A 20,352-nucleotide genomic window follows, 5' to 3' on the forward strand; every position below is an offset into this window, starting at 1 on the left:
GGGCGATGGTTTATGATCGGTGCTGGTCAGATGAAAAATAGAGGGGTGACATTTTCCAGACTTTTCGCCATCACTTACCGGTGAAACTAAATGAGTCGCTGGAGCGCGTGTGTGAATTAGCTCATTGAAAAAATAAAACAGAAGATGCATTTATCTCGGATGGTTTATGGCTGATGCAGCAGCTGGCTAACTTCTTCCATTAAATTAATTTTTTCAAAGAATGATTCCCTGAGCGCGAGCTTAGACAGGTTTTTTTGCAAAATGACTTTCCATGGCCGCTGCTTAGTGAGCGTGTTTATTTGGGAGCTCATTTGGCTTTGGCCTCGTGGAGAGGCAGAGATGTTGTCCCTCATGAGTTAAAACATATACGCAGTAAAACACGCTGCAAAAAAAATGCACTTAACAGGTCATTTCATGTCATAGTCGAGCTGTAAATTGTGTCTGTCCAAAGAAAACCGCCAAAGTCCTGCTAATTGGGTGATATGATCTAGCTTGGTTTATGTGCGTGTTGTTTCAACATCTTTAATAAAGACAACCGAGCGGATTTCTCAACTTTCAGGAAAGAAAATTACACTTAAATCAAGAAATTAGTGAAGCGATTAAAATGTCGCCTAAACAGCAGTCTCACGCTGCCTGACAGCATCACGTGTTCTGTTTCAGCTCTTTATTGGAGCTTTAATATTATTTTACTAAGTGAAACCTTCATAAACCAAGAATGGCACTGTTTCATCAAACAGACATATTCTACACGTCTCTGTGACTCATTTTATGCACAATACAAAAATCCAACCCGACATATTTGGTCTCGTTGTAAGCTTTTGGATCTCCACTAGAATTTAAGATCAAGTTCAGTGGTTCTTGAGAAACTTTAGGCAGCAGAGCTCGAGTTAGAAATGACCGACCCACGGTCTGAATGCTGCTTATTAATAATATAACATGCAAGAGTAAATGAAGTTATTGAGGAAAGATATTTCTGCTTTATTTAGAAAATAAAAGTCTGAACGGACATGAACCTCTTTGAGCAAATGCTTAAGTTTAAAAACATTTAAAATGGTATATATGCATCACAGTGATGCTCTATTTAGAGAGATATAAATATTAGTAAAGCACAGATGTTGTTCCTTACTTGCCAGCTGTGGCGGAAGATCAACATCTGAAGTGGTGAAAGAAATATTCAGCAGTCAAATAAGTTTAGTGTAACACCATAGTGTAAAGTATCATTACTCTTTCTGGGAGGAAGCTTTGGTTGCTTTGTACTGAAGCTCCAGCAGAAGGATTCCCCAGATGAACGACCATCATTCCTACTGTGAGGCTCATTTAAGGACGTCTGGAAAACCGACAGGGGGCGACTCCTCTCGCTGGACCCCCCCCCCCCCCCCCCCCCTCAGTGCGGTGGAAGAAGGAGGTATTGGGGATCTCCTCCTAGACAACAAACCCACATTCAAAGAGAGGCACGCGAATTACGTCACGCTCCGTGTGGAGGATATAACGGAGGTCGCGGGTCGCGCTCAGCGCTTCAGAGGAGACATTAAGGGGGGGAGCATCATGCCGAGCCTGCGCGCACGGAGCCCGAGGAGAGATCTGAGTTTGTCACGCAGTTCGTCATAAATACATAGTTTCCCACCGATGCTGCTGCGGGTGAACTTTTTTATTTGTGAGACGGATTTTCATCATGGGAAACTGAATTTGAAAGGAGACGCAGGTTTTGGATACGGCTCACGCGTAATTGCGCACAAGAAAGTGTCCGTTTAGCAGCTCCCCCGCGCGCACCGATCTCTCCGCCTGGACCGCCTGGACATGGATCAGACCCAGCAGTGTGTGGCCATGTATCTGCTGGTGCTCTCCCTCGGACTCCTCACGGAGATGGGGGTCTGTCAGCACTACTACCTTCTCCGCCCCATCCCGAGTGACAGTCTGCCGCTGGTGGAATTAAAGGAGGACCCAGACCCCGTCTTCGACCCCAGGGAGCGGGACCTGAACGAGACGGAGCTGAAGAGCGTCTTGGGGGACTTTGACAGCCGCTATTTGTCCGTTTTGCCGCCCGTGGAGGACAGGTACACCGGGAACGACGAACTCGATGACTTTGAGGTGCAGAAGCCCGGTGGAGTACTGCCGAAAGAAATCCGAGCGGTGGACTTCGACGTCCAGTTCGGCAAGAAGCACAAGCCCAGTAAGAAACTGAAGAGGCGGCTTCAGCAGTGGCTGTGGGCGTACTCGTTCTGCCCGGTCCTGTACACGTGGACCGACTTGGGGAACAGGTTCTGGCCGCGGTTCGTGCGCGTGGGCAGCTGCCTCAGCAAGAGGTCGTGTTCGGTTCCGGAGGGGATGGTGTGTAAACCCGCGAACTCGACCCACCTGACGATACTGAGATGGAGATGCGTGCAGAGGAAAGGGGGACTCAAATGCGCCTGGATACCGGTGCAGTACCCGATCATCACAGACTGCAAATGCTCCTGTTCAAGTTAAAAAAGAAAAGAAAAAAAGACTCTGAATAATAAATTATAAGCTCATTCATTTTGTGATTCTTTTTTTTTTTTTTTCACGTGCACTACCGAGTGTAGGAATGTATTTTCTGTATATGCGGTGCCATGCAGTTCTATATAGCTCCCTGTACAAAGTCAGTATTATTTGTAACCAGAGCCTACTTTATTTGTGGAGAGTATTGGTTATATATTTTGTATTTATGGAGATATGGCGCATAGAGCCACCTAAGGACTTGCTGTTTTTTCCATATTTGGAGTAAAGCAGATCGACCTCAAGAGTTAAAACGTGGATTATTGATACTTGTTTTATCCTGTAAATTAAGGAAATGTGCTATTTATTCTTTATATTCGTACAATAAAACAACACTGAAATGACTTTTAAATGCTTTTCTCTTCCTTCTCTCCATCACTTCTACCTGGTTGGGTAACTTTAAGTCAGTGTTCACAATGTGAAGTCCTCCAGTTAACACCGCTGAACGCATGAAACACTTTAAACAATCGTGCATATCCTGCACCATGGTGTCTTCTTTTACCCAATATGATAAAGTCCATGAGCTAATGCTGGTATTTACAGACACAAAGGAGGATCTGGCGATGAACTGTTGGTAACTGTAGATATGTCTGATGGATATTGGTTATATTACACAATGTCAATGTTTGATTTGCAGCATGTGGTCAATAGTTCTCTCCCGGCCTCCAGTTAAAACCAACACGATCTTATCTCTCTGAAAGTGTCGGCCGTACGTCAGAGCCCCGGTTCATGCTGATAAAGGAAGCAGCAGAGATTCACTGATTGAAGGAATCAGCAGCTGCTAACAGCTCTCATTCTTTTCATGAGCTCAGCCTCCTCCTCCCCATTTGCAGCCCAGCAGGAGGTGAGCTGAGGAGAGGAGCTGGGTTTCTACTCCGCTGGGAGAGGTGGAGGCTGATGCTCCACGAGCCTCTCCTACCGAGTCTCTGCACCCCCCCAAATATGAATCAGTTAGAAAAACAACGTTTAAAGCTTCTTATTGAACTGGGGGTCTGTGCTGTGGGGAAAAACGGAAGATACAAACTCAAAATCCAAAAATAAAGACTCTACTGATGAAAGGATCAACAAGTGATGCATTGAAATGGAACAATGAGCATTTAGCTGCAAAGATGGAAACAATCACAATCCGCTTTATTGCAAATCCATGCATGGACAATAAACAAATATATCACCATAAAAATACTATTTAAAGTATGCACAGTGTCACTGAACATAGAAAGAGATAAACTAGAAAATATATTCAAAAATACATATTCTATAGGATGTCCAAATGTTAACAGTATTCAGAATAACAGAATATGCAATAGTCCAAAAAGATGTGATATGATATAAGATATAAAAATGAAGTGTACACGACACTTCAGATATAAATAGTGTACTTGTTATTACTTTTTAATATAACACTTATAGTTGCTAATTACTTTAATATTTAAGATACAAAACATCAACTCATAAAAGTGTTCTAGATTAAAATCAGCGGCGGAAGAAATTTCATGAAAATGACAAAATCTCCTGAATGTAAGTTCAAGTAAAAGTACACAAGTACTATCTGCAAAATATCCTGAAAGGATCAAAAGTTGCGTTTCCCCTGTTCGTGATGTGATATTAATGGAAATGTATAATGTGACATGAATGTGTGAGCATCATGTTAATAGTTGTAGCTGGTGGAGGTGATAACTGCGTCATATACTGTCGGGTAGTTGAACATATAGCGGTGCTTCATCTTTTATGAACTGATCATAAGTTTTTGCTAAAAAATACCAAAGTTCTCCTAAATGTAGCGGAGTAATGTATAAAGTAGCAGAACATGGACTTAAGTAGAAGTATTGTGTTCTTATTGTAATAAATAATAAGAATGTTCTTTGATAAAATGTAACAGTACATGTCTGTTCTACATTTTTGCTATTAATACTTAATCACTTTAAGAATTTGAAATGTGTTTTTGTGAAGTGATGGATCTGAAAACATCGTTTAAACATCTGTGTGATCATTGATTGCTCGACATTTGGCCGGCGGGAACCTTCCTCTCGTTTTACTGCCACCACACAGCATAACCATTTCTACTGACGATGCCAGTTAATCTGCTAAACTCGTGCATCAAGTCACTTATAAATGTAGAGAAAAGTAAAGCAAACGGCACCTTTATTTAACAGCTGCACCATCGCATCAAAAGGAAATATCGTACACGTCTTGTGCGTTATTTTTTATTAGCAATTACCCATAATTCAAACTGACATTTTTGGAAAAGTAAAGTACTGCGGGTTTGAACAGAGTTTTTAAAGATGGAGCCGCTGGTGTGGGGTCATGAGGGATTTAGTCAGTAAAACAATAAATGAGTTTCTCTAATCGTCACAGTTTTGCAGAGCTGCTTCTCTCTCTCTCTCTCTCTCTCTCTCTCTCTCTCCCCTCCTCCCTCTGTTCCTCCCCTGCCTCAGCGGGGTAGACTGTGGGGCACCAGAGAGCCTGTGTTTTGTTTCACTTGTGTTTAGTCCGTAATGATGCTCCTCAGCCTCAGAGCCAGCTCCGCACGTATATACGCATGCGGCGGACAAATCCCCCGTACTTGTCACCGGATAGCAACGTAAGGGCGAAGATCTCCAGCATGCAGCTTACACAAACACAATAAATAGCTCCTTTGATGTGTGTGTGTGTGTGTGTGTGTGTGTGTGTGTGTGTGTGTGTCGGACCCCTCTGCATTTGACAGTGATCCTCTTTGTCTTCTCCGTGATACCGTTTGTCCCGTTGCATAAAGCTGGTGATGGTCGGGCTTCACAGTTGACAAGCTCCGTGGATGTCCACCTATTTCAGGTTTTAAGCGTCACAGTCGGGGGCGTTAAAGGATTAAAGGCCAGTCAGTCAGCAGCTGCCCCGTAAAAATACACATCTTATAACTTCTGCTGTATGTTCTACTTTAGTAAAAGGTGTGTTTCTATCTCCTCGTGTACTCGGCTCTCTGTCGATATCTGCTCTGTGCTTCTTATGCTTCTCATCACTCGTAAGAAACACAAGTTATTTTCCTCTCCGACTTTCTATCCACCTCTTTGCTGCTGTAAGCGTGTGCAAAGTGCCCGACGGCGGCCGGGTGATTTGTGGTCGGAGTAACACGTGTTGACAGAGCGCTCGGTGGCCGCTAACACCAGCTGCAGACGAGGAGGATGCAGAGGCCGCTTAATGCCCTTCGTCACTTCTGAGCCTCGGCTCTCCGACGGACGGCCTCGGCTGTCCGCAGATCCCCCCCGTCGGTCTGAGATGCCCGGTTAGCCAACCGGTGATCCTTTAACTTAATGATCTGTTTGGGTCTGGGCTCCTATCATTGCCCCCCCCCCCCCCCTCAACCTAATCAACTTCCTTTCCTTTTTTCTTCCACCGAGATATTCTGAAGCCAAAAACCTTGTTGCTGATTAAATTCTCCTACAGGGTTCAGATATTTTCCTGATCAAAGCAAACTTCTCCTTGTTAGTTTTTGCCAACAATATCAAACATAAGTCAGTTTGTTTTTTTTCATTGCAGATGATACAATTTGTTTGAATAACTTTGGCTCGTTAACAGGCCGACGGTATATAGAGCCTTTTAGGGGAGCCTTCGTTAAGGAAACCGTTTGAGAGTCAGACCGGTGAGCGATGTTTATTCCATGGAAAGGACAAAGAGGATTTGTTGTTCCAAAAAAAAAAAGTCTTTCCAAACATCGTGCTGAGCATAAAAAGCTTCATTCAGACTTTCTAAAGATACCACGTCCGGCTTAATTAGTGGGAAATGTGTGTTCAGTCAACATCAAACTAGTCCAGACGTGACACACTTTCCTCACGATGAAAGACATTAAAACTTTTTCCAGACCTAAAATTAAGGAAATAAACTCCATTAATAAACTCATAATAACCGTCATTGTATTGATTTATGTATTTGTCTTAAAAGTTCAAAGTACACAACAACTGCTGCTGAGGAAAATGTTTTTAATTCTCCTGATTTCATCTCATTAACCTGTATTGATGAAGCCAGCAGGATTATATTTAGTCGATTGGTTGAAGCTTTTCTTTAGTGGACGGATTTTTAAACATTATTAGAATATTCTGGCTTCAAATTTAGCACCCTAAAAACGGTCTATTCTGTTCCTGCATCGATATAAAATAAATATGAACCGAGATATTGGCCGAGCATGTTGGACTTCGTGACTCCTGGCAATAAAAGCTTTTTTTATTCAGTTTTAAATCTGGTGAACTGAGATCCTTTCTGACCTGTTTTAACGTCCATATTCATTATTAGCATGTCAGTGAAGACAAATTCTGCTTTAATGACCGGAGTGATTTGTCTGCGTGCATCTGTCAGTAGCAGCAAATATATAAAGTAGCTGCCGTCCAGATGTCCGGCTCGTGAAGAAACGTCCCTGAATGAATGCAGGTGTTCGCTCCCGGAGGAACAGCTGTTTCTGTCCATCACACGGCTCAGAGATGAACCAATCCAATCTTTTTAGTTTATCGTCAAATAGAAAGGTTTGATGCTCGTGCTCCTGGGTGTTCTGGTGCTAATAGCAGCCGGCAACAGCTTTGATCGTAAAACGGAGTCACTGATGGAGGCAGCAAATCTAACTTTTAGATCCCGATCACGTTGTTTCTTCATTGATGATCCATATTAACAGATACACTTATGAACAGATACAGAATACTTTGTTGTTTAGGACTACAGGCTATTTTTTTATTATTCTTTTTTGCAACCTTCCCAAAAATCATTTCAACCGCTCTGAAGTCAGTAAACCATCAAAAAAAGCTAAATGTTTTACTTTATGTTCTCTAATATCTATTTATGTCTCCTTCAAACAACTGGATTCATTCAAGTTTCTCAACAAAACTACATTTTACGAGATCACACGTGAACTCATCATGATAACGTTATAATTTACCTTCATTTTCACTGAGCAGAGCCTGAAGGCATCATACTAATCCTAACTGAACAGATACAAACTCAGGCCTGAAGACATCCTTGATAGTAAAACGAACCTCCTTAGAGAATATGAAAATGTCCTTTTGGGTTTTCATTTCAGTACCTTTCAATCTATTTCATACTGTTTTTTTAGTAGTCATTCTGTGCTTCATTCAACCAGTGTTCTATCTGCAGTTGTTTTTTTTAAAATAAAAGTATGAATGTAATTTGTTAAATGAAGTTCCAGAAATCAGCGAGCACTGAATACGAGAAGCGTTTATCGCAGTTTGTTGGTGTGCAGTCCTTCTCTGAAAGGCAGACACGTCCTGTCAAAAGTTTTATTTGTTTGGTAAAGGATGCTGTTTGGCATGCGGCCCAGCTCATTGTGCTCTCCCACACATCGGATAATTGGAGGGCTTTTGAAATATCCTCTCTGCTGCTGCTGCTGCTGCTGCTGCTGCTGCTGCTGGTCACGATGTTCAAACCGAGATGCGTGGCAAGGTTGATGTTGATGTTTCCAGCGTTTCTTTTTTGTCCGCTGTAAATTTCACCGAGCTGGGTTTGATGACTTGTGTGGGGAGTGATCCTGCTGTTTGATGTCCAGAGCTCGTTAATCCAAACCTCATCTGGTATGCAAGGTCAGACCCTACTTTGATGTGCACGGGGGCCAAGCGCTGCCAAGTCTAGAGAGGCGAGAGGGCACTGTTTCGTTTACCAAAAGATCAGGAACTGCAGCAACCCTGACACATTTTGGCTTTCGTCCACCGACTACTGTGAGGATGAGGTCTGGTTTGTTAGAAAGGGGGCCTCTTTGGAAAAGCGCACACATGAACATTTTTTCCCTAAGAGGGCCGAATCACGTACAAATCGTTTCCCAAACACACGGGGTAATCGGAGGAATGTGTGGAACTTGTGTGTTTTCCTCAGGGAGCCACCAACAGAAAGCCCCGCGATAACACCGAATAAATAACCACAATATTAGCACGCTGCTTCCATTTGTTCTCACCAAAGAAGTGTCTTTAAAAACAACTCTTACTTCAGCCGTCCCCCGACCCATATTACAACAAAACAAACCGCTCAATGGTTTATTCATTCAAGAGTTTTGTCTCATAAGCTCCATTGATTTGCGACGGCTGAAAAACCCTTTTTTTCTTTTTCTTCATCTTTGGTCCAAGTTCCTTGGAAACGAGAGAGGAATGAGTAGAAACAGTGTGTTTGTTATGTAAAATAAAGCAACAACGAGCCCCCCACTCTGCACCCAGCGCAGGAATTCACTGCAATTAACTCTTGAGCGTCACATGTAAATATGGGGGTTCGGGGCTCGCTCACAGGGGATCCTTCGCCTTTGTTCTCGCGGGGCTTTGGCCGCCCGCCACACTGCCTCAGTTGGCGGCACCTATAGCTATAATTTTCTCACAATGGCTGGCGTGTGAGCCGTCCATCATTCCTCTCCCGTGTCTCCTTGTTTTTCCCGAGCACCCCCCCCCCCCCCCCCCCCCCCCCTTTCTACTGGCACCTCTCGAGCCTTCGAGCATATTCAGGTTTCCCCGTTTCCCCAAAGTGCTTTCGTTTTGTTCTCTTGCAACACTATATAGATATTCATAATTAAAGCTCTTCACACTTGGCCGTGGTTTGATCAGAAGCATCTAACAAAGATCACTTCTGGAGGTCCGTGAGACTCTCAGATGCACTTCTGGATTTCTGCAAAAATAGTTTCCAGGTCCACCTCTTTTTGATTTATGCTCTCGCTACAATAACTTCAGAAGGCAATGCCAAGGAGCGCTGCTCGGGAAGCTCATTACAGAGTCTCAAATCCTCTCTTATCTCAGTTTAGGATGACATTTAGGATTTTCTTTGGTTTCACAGAAACATGTTTCCTAACGGCATTCAGACATAAATCTTAGGATAGGAATTTAGTTATAACAGAACCGTAGTTAGGATGGCATAAAACCTCAAATCTAAAACTAAACTAAACCTAAAAAATGTCTGATATCCATGATAGCGAGCTAGCTAACCAGCTAGCCGTCTATCTCGAGTAGGGATCTAAGATGCAGGCATGACAGTATGAGTGCAGACTGAAGAATCAAACCTACAGTTGGGATTTCTCAAGTTAAGATGTAATCGGAGGTCTGAGATGAGATAGAACACAGACACGATCTCAGGAATTGCTTCTGTAATAGGACGATAGGATGTTAAGATAGTGAAGATGTGACGAGCAGTGAGGATCGTTTCTTTGTATTGAGGCCCTTGGTTCCTAAATCACCTTTCAATATTCACTTTATACCAAGAACACGATGCAGGAAAAACCCACAGGATCGTTTCAGAGCAATAAAAACAGCACAGATGAAGAAGTTTGATCACATTTGGATTTTATGGTTCATTATTGGTCGATCGTCAACATACAGTATGTAGGTTTTGACATCAGTCTTCCTGAAGTTGTACTCAGTTCTAAATTTGCAAACCGTAGTTGGTGCATTTTGAAGTTGATGAGCCGTTCAGTCACTCTGTGTTTAATAAAGCAAATTCCTTTTAGATATGCACATTTTTCCACCGTGTAACCACAACATGTGTGTTAATCTGGCTACAGATAGCTTGTTGTTGCTCTTTTAACCCGTTTTCTTTCATTCTCCACTGTTAGTAATAAAAGCAAGAAAAACCCAAAAGATATATTAGTAAGAAAGAAACATGAAAAGCAAACAAACAGCCTGGAGGAAGCTGGAAGCTTCCCGTCTGGCTGGGGTTGTTTTGTAACTAGAATCTAGTGTTACGGTCTTCATCCTTAAGGTTGTGGTTCAGGACAATTCACAATACTGTGTATTCCTGCTGGCACGGTGAGGATAGGAGGAGAGGATTGTTGGACTCTCCTTCTTTTCTCTGGTACACCAGCGACATAGTAGAGAGGCGTCACTTCAGGTGAACTCTGCATCGTTTTCAGACCTATAGTTCGTTTATAATAATTAGTTACAATATTGCCTTGAGGCACACTGCAGCATCTACAAGTGGACCAATATTTGTGACGCACAAGGAAACACTGCTCTCTAAAAAAAGCCAGAATATCTACTCGAGAAATCTCTCTGAGGTAAACAAAGAGAAGACGTAGAACAGACTCAACACTTTCCACAATTCCACAATGACGGGCCGGTCCTGGTCGCAATTTATTTCATTGTTTGGATGTATCACTTTAGGCTAAAGATACTGTTCAATGAGTCGCAGCTGCAGCTCCAAAATACAAACAAAATACACTGCAGTTGTCTACGGGAGCTGGCTTATTCAAAAAAAAAAGAAAGGTGCAATGCTTCCTCCGGTTGGGTCAGATCGAGGTCGATGAATGTTCTCAGCACCAGTGAACTGTACCGAACCACACCGAAGTCTTTTTGTCACTGGACCGAAACTACAAGGTCGTTCTGATCCGTAAACCAAGTGCGATTGCTGCGTTCACACTAAGGCTCCGGGATTCTACCGAAACTAAACAAGGCAGGTGTAAAAAAAAACGCCCTTTTCTTCATGTCCGGGTCACCAATAGTCCTGCTTTCGTAGGATGGATGCTCTATAAAGGACTCAGAGTTTCCAAAACGTGGGCCTTTTTGCTAGCGTGCATATCACAGAGTGAGTGAGAGAATGAGAATGCGAGCGACGACCTGAGCTCAGCTGACCGTGACGGTTTTGGCAGCCGTAAGCCTCAAAAAGCAGGGTTACCGAATGTTTGTAAAACTAAAAAAGTTATCTGCAGCAAAAGCCCTCCAGCCACCAGAAACTGAGACTAAACCAACCTCACGTCTCCATCCTGATGACAGGGCGCCCTCATTAACACGCCTGTGGGTTGCTGATATAATTGCATATTGTCGAGGCGCTGCACAAACATGTCACATAAATACTGTGTTTCATGAGCAGGACGCCTGCCTATACTTCAGGCTTAATCCCGGATTTCAGCAGTGGGATTTAAGCATTTCTTCATCGTTCCATCGTCGAAAACAATAACAAGTATCTCACATTTGACCTGCAGGGTCTAATACTCACAGCATTCTAGATTTGGTTTCACAGGGATTTACATAGTTATTGCTTGTCACGAAATCGTTCCGGCACGTAACTCCTCCTAAAACCACAAATTGCCTTTTTCAGATTTCTGCTGAAGGAGGCGTCAAACAAACAAGATGCAACGTGTTAATTAGTGAGCTTTAGGTGTTGGTACAACCCTAACTTGGACAGATTCCCTGGATACAACACACGTAATATCATTCCATAGAAATAACACGTAGATTGCTCATTTGTGAAGCTTTGTTCTGCCGAGTGAAGCCGATACAGAAGTGTCTTAAACCTGCGTTCTCTCTAGTGTCCACCAGGGGGCGACTCCTCTGGTCGTATAGAAGTCTATGAGAAAATGACTCTACTTCTCTCTTGATTTATTACCTCAGTAAACATTGTAAACATGAATTTATGGTCTCAATCTCTAGTTTCAAGTCTTCTTCAATACAGCATGATGTTCATTTAGTACATGATGGTCCATTTAGAGTCACACAGACCATAAAGCAGGGGATGCTTTAGGGGCGGGGCTACACAGTGATTGACAGGTCGCTACCCCACCAGAGCCGTAGAGAAGGCGTCTCTCCTCCACCATCCAAGCAGGGTCACTTCCATTCACTGGATGCAAAAAAAGCAACATGGCGACGGCCGAATCGCCGAACTCGAGGCTTCAAAACATCAGTCCACAAACCAATGGATGACTGCATCGACTTGTGATATACAGGCTATGATTCATACCTATTTTACAGATGTGAGGAGCATCTTCACTGGAAACTGTGCTCAAGGACGTTTCCTCATGAGCCGATTTACTGAACCGTTCTGCAGATCCAGACTCACAAACCGTGAGCCTGATATAATTTGTGAGCAAAGCAAACCTCCTGCTGTCTGAGCGGAGAGAGAGAGAGAGAAGAAGAAGATGAAGATGAACGAAAAAAGAAAAGAAAAAAGAGAGGAACAAGGGAGGCAGGCGGCAGATTTTGGAAGACTACAGATTTATCACCCCAGCCATATAGAGTGGAAAGAAGGAGTCTGGAGAGTGGGTTTCCACTTCACTTTAATTCAGTGTGAAGTGTTTAAGACACACGAGTGTGGTTTGGGGAGATAAATGGGGAAGCCGGGCTTTTTCCGTCCAGACTGACACCTCTCTGTGTTCAGATCTATAATGAACTCTCTGAGTACTGTTTGCCACAGTTAGCTGTTGACAGGCTGCTCACTGGTCATTTGCTGCGTGTTGATTCAGTATTTGAAGAATGTCTTGTTTTGGGGATTTGAACTGATTTATTTTTAGAAAATTCTTCATTTTTTTCTTCTTCATTTTTTCCTGACTCGACTGGAAGCCATCAGTTTTTAATTTTTCTTTTTTTTATTGAAGGAATATTAATGACAGCTGCTCAACGGGACGTATTTCAGGGGATATCTGCCATCTAGTGGTACAGATGTGTGCAGATGTTGCTGCACTTAAAGTGTACAGCTCATTCACCCCCCCCCCCCCCCCCCCCCCCCCCCCCCCCCGCCCCCCTTCTGCCTGTCTCAGTGATGACGGGTGCAGCATGCAAACTGTCCACACTGCTGCGGCCCATGATTACAGAGCACAAGTGTTGCAGCATGTTAACTAGGGCTAATATTAGTGCAGGACATTAGCTCAGCTCTTATCTGATATATTTAGATCTGAGACCACCACAAAGGAATCTGGTTCAGTTTTTGACGAGCTAAATCAAGAGCTCTCCAAACACTTGAACCAAAACAAAAAGCTCACAGAAGGTGTGAGACATTTTAAATCTTTTAATTCTACACGTGTCTGTGTGGGGGTTTTAGGATGATAAAATGTCATTTTTTTGATGGAAGCTGAACGACTGGGCCTCTCTGAGGTCATCGGTGCGCTGACGGCTGCTTTTGTCGGCGCGGCGTGTTAACCTGAAAGCGCCGCTTGGCTTCTCAGAGGCGGCCGGAAAAAAAAGGAGCTGCATGAAAACGATTACGCCGCAATTATATCAGCCACTTTGTGACCGACTCCTCACTGCCCAGCTGTCTGCCGCCTGCTGCCAAGGAATGGATTAGTGTCACCGCTCCTCTAATGAGACTGTTATAGGCCCAACAGCGTGAGCTCAGATAAATAAATGAAAAAAAGCTGCCGATAGGGGGGACAGAAATAGATTCATATTGTCAGACTGCGGCGTGTCTGGAGAAACTGGCAGAAGTGAGTGCGCAGGTTTGCCGTTATCTCTGAAGAACAGCGAGCAGCACAGGAGACTCTCAATCCTGAACCCCGTCAAACGTTCTCACACAGGACAGGCCCGCGTCAAACAGAGGGTGTTCTGTACCCCCCCCCCCCCCCCCGACCGCGCCTCCTCCCCCCCGGAGAGCAGAAGTACAACCCAGGCGCTAATAAAACTCAGGCAGACCATGTTGGTCCTGTAAACGTAATCTGCAACGTGTTAATTACAACCTGGCGCCTCTGTGTGTGTGCTGTGTGTGTGTGCTGGAAGTCAGCTGAGTCGTCAAGCGCGCGTCCCGCAACACCACCACCACCGAGCCACGGCCACGGCCCTGGAAACGAGATTCCCTCTCTGTTGATGAGCCTGTTTTTATTTATTTTTTTGAATGGGCTGCTTTAAGCAAATCAGATGCCGTGTTTGTGTGACCCCTCTCTCCTCAGGGGTGAGGATGGGGGGGGGGGGGGGGGGGGGCAGAGATCCTGTGTTGTTTACTGCCATTCATGTGAAGTGCCGAGGGTTTGTGTGTTTACCACACAAACCCTCTCACAGATGACATCAGTGAAAATGCTGTTAAAGCTGCATCGTGGCCCCACATCCGTCCCCTTTTCATTCAATGTGGAGCTGTTTCTATACTTTTTACTGTTTCTAATACTGTCTTCATCAGCACACTATACAACTAACATATATTATCGATAGTATTTTTGCATTGATTATACGATTAGTCAATTTACCAAACATTCATTTGCAACTATATTTTGATAATCAATTCATCCTTTTTAGTCATTTTTTCAGCTGGTTTCATCTTTGCTTAAAAGAAATTATATTTATCATTTTATAGACGGAAATAATTGAGAGAAATATTCATCAGTTTTAGTCTCATCCAGCAGCTATCGGCTCCTTTTGATCTCACATCAAAAACACAAAAAAAAGATTTTTCTTTTATATGCTCACTTTGATTTTTTTTTTTTTTTTAAGGAAAGTCATCCCTCCTCTCTTTGGTGAGACTTAAATCAGAATCCTCTTTCTCCCGTCTACCGCTCTCTCTCTCTCTCTCTCTCTCTCTGTGGCCCCGGGGGGCCTCAGAGAGAGAGAGGGGGGGCTCATTGACTGAACCCCCCCCCCCCCCCCCCGTTCTCTCAGATTCTGTTATTGTGTAATGGCCTCCGAAGGTTGAAGGATGGCTCCTCTGCAGGTCTCCCCGAGGAGCAAACCCTTCTATCTGGACATTAATCTGCTGCTGTGAGACAGACACGCTTGTTTAGCTCGCACAAAGCCAGTAAGCTGTTGTCTCCAGAGCCACTGGAGGCTGCGCTGGCTGGAGCCAGAGTAATGACCTGTGAAATCCACCGATAGAGTCGTCCTGTTGCACACAGGTCCGCCGGCACCGGGGCCTTGTTTCGCCGCCTGCCGCTGATTTATCAGCGCGCCTCTACTGGTGCCACTGGCTTTGTGGACTTTTATGTGGGTTGACCAAAGGACCCCCAGCTTTTTTTTTTGGGGGGCGGGGGGGGGGAATTGAATGTAGTATTTGAGAACGTCGAAGCTTGGAAAAGATCTGCGTGAACGTGATTTTGGAAGATGTTCTTGCAGAAATGAAAAAGAGGTTGTTGTTGTTTCTAAATTAATTGGTTAAATTGTCAATATTTTCCCACTTGTGCATCATAGCAACAGTTTCCAATATTTACAGTGCTTTGTCCTGTGAAATAGTCAATATATTTTCCTCTCCTGGCCAATCAGATTAGGACGAGAGGCTGGAAGTGAAGGAGAGGAGCCTTTGAAGGCGGTAAGGAGAGTAGCTGTGTCTTCCCCACAGCAGATTATGCAGAGATCAGAGGGGCAAACGTCCCGCTGGCACCTTCTGTCTGCTGGATACAGTTTGACTTTGTTACCTCGGTTTCACAGCAGAGGGAGATTCCTCCGTGTTCCCGCCCTGTGGGTGTCGAGAGAAACTGCTTTTCATGTCTAAACCCCCTCAGACGTACTTCCTTCTGTCTTCCTTTTTTATTTTACCGTATCAGTTCCCTCTGCTATTTTATGCTTCACCACATTGTATTATTACTCAGCCATCGAGTGGCAACAGAACCTGTTAGATGTCAGAAGTCAACACTTGATTTACGGCTTAATGTCTGTAAATTAGTGAGTGAACGAGAGTCCAAGCTAGTGGCTGTGTGAGGCTGCACAGTGCTAAATGCTAATGCCAGCATGCTAACTCACTGATGTTTAGCATTGATAATGTTCACCATCTTACTCTAGCCTGTTAGCATGCTAACACGATGCTAATTAGCACTAAATACAAAGTACAGAGGCTGATGAGAATGAACCGGCTGTATCTGTCAATATTTCAGTCTGGACCAAAGTGCAGAACAATAAGAATGAATGTAAATGTCGGCTTATATATATATTTATGATCACTAAGGTCATAATCTATATCCGTAGATCTCGCTGAGATTAACAACGATTCAATGTCCATGTGGAGATTCATTCTCAGTTATGAACCCACGGTTTACACAAACTCTCCTTTCTGATCGATATAACAGATTTAGAATCATTTATTAGAGACGAGATGAAACCAGGTTTATGTCTGATTGTATTTTAGAAAATCTAATGAATTTAGGTGCCGACATAGTTTTCTATCTGAATTTATTGATTTATTCCCTAAAACCCTCCTCTGGCTCCTTCATTGCTTCCTGGCTGGCAGAGGGACATTTAAATTAAAGAATAAAGTGTTTCTGCAAACCTTTTTACAAACGTGTATATCAACATTAAAGTGCTTTGATTATACAGATTTGAGATTCATCAAAACATAATTGGCCGTGCAGTATTAATTGTTTTCATCACTTTTAGGAGTATAAGTCTACGACACATCACTCGGTGTTCCTCAAGGCTCAGATTTAGGTCCTTTTTTAATCTTCCTCTCATTTGTAATAAGCTTCTGTCTGACTTCCCTAAAAAGCAATTAATCAGTTTTCGTTATCCCAAATGTATCTGACAAGGACCGGAGGAAGTGAAAAGTGTAAACCGTCATTTAATAAGTCGTGTGCTTGTTGTATTTAACGTTCATCGTTCCTCTAAATGGTCTCGGGCTGCTCTGCTCAGGATCCATCAGACGAGACTTTATAAAACATTTGAATCAGCTCAACAAAAGCAGAAAGTTTATATTATTAAACACAAGCTCTGACCCAAACTGACCCATTCATTTCTTATTTATTTCTTATTTTCTGCTTTTTCCAGAGTTAATTGTGAAATGTTTATTATATAATTTCTAACGAACACTCCAGAGCAGACTTACCAAATGAATGTCTTTGTAATTTCCCTCGTTATTGATTCGTTCAGCTGCTTCATATTTACATGTTTTGTTCACACTTCCATGTGTCCAGGTACAGCTTCCTGTACTCTGCTTTCACAGGTATCTTTCACAGTGTTAGTGGAGCCAGGATGACATCAGACACCGTGACTAATCGATGGCTTTTCTCTTTCTCTCTCTGCCCGCTCGCCCTTCAGGTGTCCGTGAATCCAGAACGGGGGAAAAGGAGGCGGAGTTCAATCCGGCGTAATAAAAGCAAGCTTGGAGGAAAGTGTGACAGATGTGCAGAGAGAGAGAGAGGGAGAGAGAGAGAGAGAGAGAGAGAGAGAGAGAGAGAGGCCTGTGCCAGCGAGAAAAAGCGAGAGTGGGACTGTCAGACATGTCGACTCCGGCGTAGTGATGGATGGAGAGTGAGGTAAGACAGATGACATCGTCTGTCTGAGGCCGTGTTGTCATAGTGGAGGATTGCCGCTTGTCCTAACCTCTCAATATCAGAGAGCAAACCGAAGTTTGTTTACACTGCTCCGGCGGAGTGATTTAGAATGAGGGGCGTAGAAGGTCTGCTCGCTGAGGGTCGGCTCAGGTTTCTAAACATTCCCTTTGAAATCGAGGAGCAACCGTCCCAGGAGTTTAAAAAAAAAAGAAAAAAACTCAAACCAGCAAAGCCCGTTTGGTTACAATCCTCCAAACACAAATACAAACAGAGCAAATGAAATATCAATATCAGTATCGGCCTTTTAAACAGCCGTGTTAGTCAACATCCAGCCTGGAGTCTGGCCAACGATAGAGGTCGAAGATACCAAAGTGTGTTTCACTGTTGCTTCTGTTGCCTTTACACAGCAACACAACAGCAATACGAGTGTTGTTAGAAGCACTGCTGTGTCATTAAGTCACATATGAAGGAACAATCTTTGCTGCAGATGAAGAGGTGAGTGAAACACGTTTCCCTGCAAGCCTTTTAGCTTTGCGTCCTTTCTATCAGTTGCTTACTTTCCAACAATGCATCATGGGAAAAAAAACGTATTTCTGGCTTTTAAACAAAGGCCGGAGTTAAAGCAAAGAGCTGATTGATTTACGGTGTCTTGTGTTGCTAAAACAATAAGACGTCCGGGGGGGGGCGGGGCAGAAAACACACAAAACATCCCAGGAGATGAACTTGCTGACTGCTCTTCAAAACAACATGGTTTTTTTGGGGGGGGGGGTTATTGCGATGGAAGATGGATTGGAGTCTGGCTTATTTTGCCAGGAGTCAGGTGGGGGGGGGGGGGGGGGGGGGGGTCAGGGTTGGTGCATCGGCGCTGGGGGGTGAGGTGAGGTGAGGTGGGGGTTTAGGCATGAAGTCAGTGCTGGGCTGGTTGTTGGGCTGTGTGTGTGTGTGTGTGTGTGTGTGTGTGTGTGTGTGTGTGGGGGGGGTTGGGATTACACTGTCACACTGTTCATAGTGTTTATGCATACCAGGCCACTGTGAGTGCCTCTTTGTCGCGTAAGTGTTTACTTGAATTTATTTTGGGAGAATTCCTCTCGACCGGCGACGGGTTCTCTATAAATTATGGAATCGAGCGTCTTTGTGTAATGATAACTTCTGTCAGTTAGTCCGGCCGCCTGACAGTGTTTTTAAGAGCGGTGTAAATACAGCGGGGGGGGGGGGGCGTGTGTGTGTGTGTGTGTGTGTGTGTGTGTGTGTGTGTGTGTGGGGGGGGGGGGGGGGGGGGGGGGGGGGGGGGGCTGAAAGGTGCTGCACACTTTCTCCTTCATTTGGTCTCTTCAGCGGAACAATAACAATGCTGTGAAATGAGCTTCTTGCAACACTTTTACGACACGAGAACCAGAATGCACTGCAGTACTTATACTAAAAGTACCACAAGTAAAAGTAGTCATTATGCAGATTATTTCAGAATAATATACAGTATATTACATCACTAGATGTATTAATGTGTTCATCATCATTGAGATGGTACAGTGACTACAGAGAGAGTACTAGTGTACTGTGATTACAGAGAGTACTCGTGTACTGTGATTACAGAGAGAGTACTCGTGTACTGTGATTACAGAGAGAGTACTAGTGTACTGTGATTACAGAGAGAGTACTAGTGTACTGTGATTACAGAGAGAGTACTAGTGTACTGTGATAACAGAGAGAGTACTCGTGTACTGCTCTTAATGTCAGAGAATTGTCAGTTTGCGTTCACATAACGAGATGCTCGGAGTTAAAGGAGTTCAATCTCAAGTGTGTAAACTAACAGATGATGTAATTATGGTTCATTAAGAAACTGAAGCGCTCCCCGGTGTCCTCACCTTCAAGTGCAACAGCACCACCTAGTGGCTGTTTGAAGCAGCACTAAGAGGCAGTCATCTGGTTTCTGAACTGGTTTAACTGTGGTGGTGATAATGAAGCATCAATCTGTTTAAGTATTGAACCGATTGCTTTGTTGGGGTTTTAATCTCTGATCATTGAGTCTGTATTCAGTGCAGAACGGAGCTCATTTCTGGATCTGTCACAGTTCTATGTGCACTAGTGAAGGCAGAGTAAAACGGTGTATTACACTTTAATATTTTGCAAAAGTACAATCAACTGATTGCCACAAAATAAACACTCAAAGGTGACAAATAAACACGTTTTACTTACATTTTTCTTTTGTATTTCCCATTTCTCAGTGACTTCAAGAATACGTTTATACAAAAGATAAAACAACACCGCCTGGTGACATAAATATAATATATATATATAATATAATATAATCGATGGCTCTCTGCCTTTGATTTCTCAGAGACGTCGATTATACTTAGAAAATAGATTTTACGCAACACAACGTATGAATGATGTACAACTGGTATTTTGTGTGATCACATAATGATTGACACAACTTTGACTTGGTTTGCATGCTAATTGTCCATCAGTAGTGATATATAGGGTATTTTCTATTTTTTGATAAAAAAAATTTCAAATAAAATTTTTTTTGGGATAAAAATAAGAGTTTTGTTTTGAGGGAATCAGCCACACTTACTGGTTAGTCTCTCAAATGTCAGAGAATATCGAATAATAGCACCAACAACAGCCCAGCGTGGTGTCGTTAAACTCATTTCACATTTACAGTCAAATCAGCAAATCCTCACATTTAAGAAGCAGAAAACGTGCGTCTGGTCCGTCCTCGTCAACGTGAGATCTCAGAAACACCCGGAGCGAATTTCTTCAAAGTTTGGCACAAATATCACCTCTACTGGAGGACAGACGGACCAGTGAAGAGTCACCGTGACCTCACTAAAAAGGTATTTTGGCCAGAACTCCAGAGTTAATTTGCCAATTATGACAATTTCACACAAATGGTCAGATGACATGTTGTACAGACAGACATGTACACATACGGCTACGGGTTTATTCTAGTT

General features: G+C 43.5%; 1 protein-coding gene across 1 annotated transcript; it reads left to right on the plus strand.

The window, feature by feature from the left end:
- The first annotated feature begins 1,652 nt into the window (after nt 1-1,652).
- On the plus strand, nt 1,653-2,764 carry nog1 (noggin 1). The gene has a single exon (XM_079177176.1). The coding sequence runs from the start codon at nt 1,798-1,800 to the stop codon at nt 2,464-2,466; it is 669 nt and encodes a 222-aa protein (XP_079033302.1). The 5' UTR covers nt 1,653-1,797; the 3' UTR covers nt 2,467-2,764.
- The last annotated feature ends 17,588 nt before the right edge of the window (nt 2,765-20,352 follow it).

Source organism: Pholis gunnellus (assembly GCF_910591455.1).
Source record: "Pholis gunnellus genome assembly, chromosome: 17".
Taxonomy (NCBI): domain Eukaryota; kingdom Metazoa; phylum Chordata; class Actinopteri; order Perciformes; family Pholidae; genus Pholis; species Pholis gunnellus.

Coding starts and splice junctions, on each gene's coding strand:
- nog1 (XM_079177176.1), top strand. CDS start 1,798: ATGGATCAGACCCAGCAGTGTGTGGCCATGTATCTGCTGGTGCTCTCC.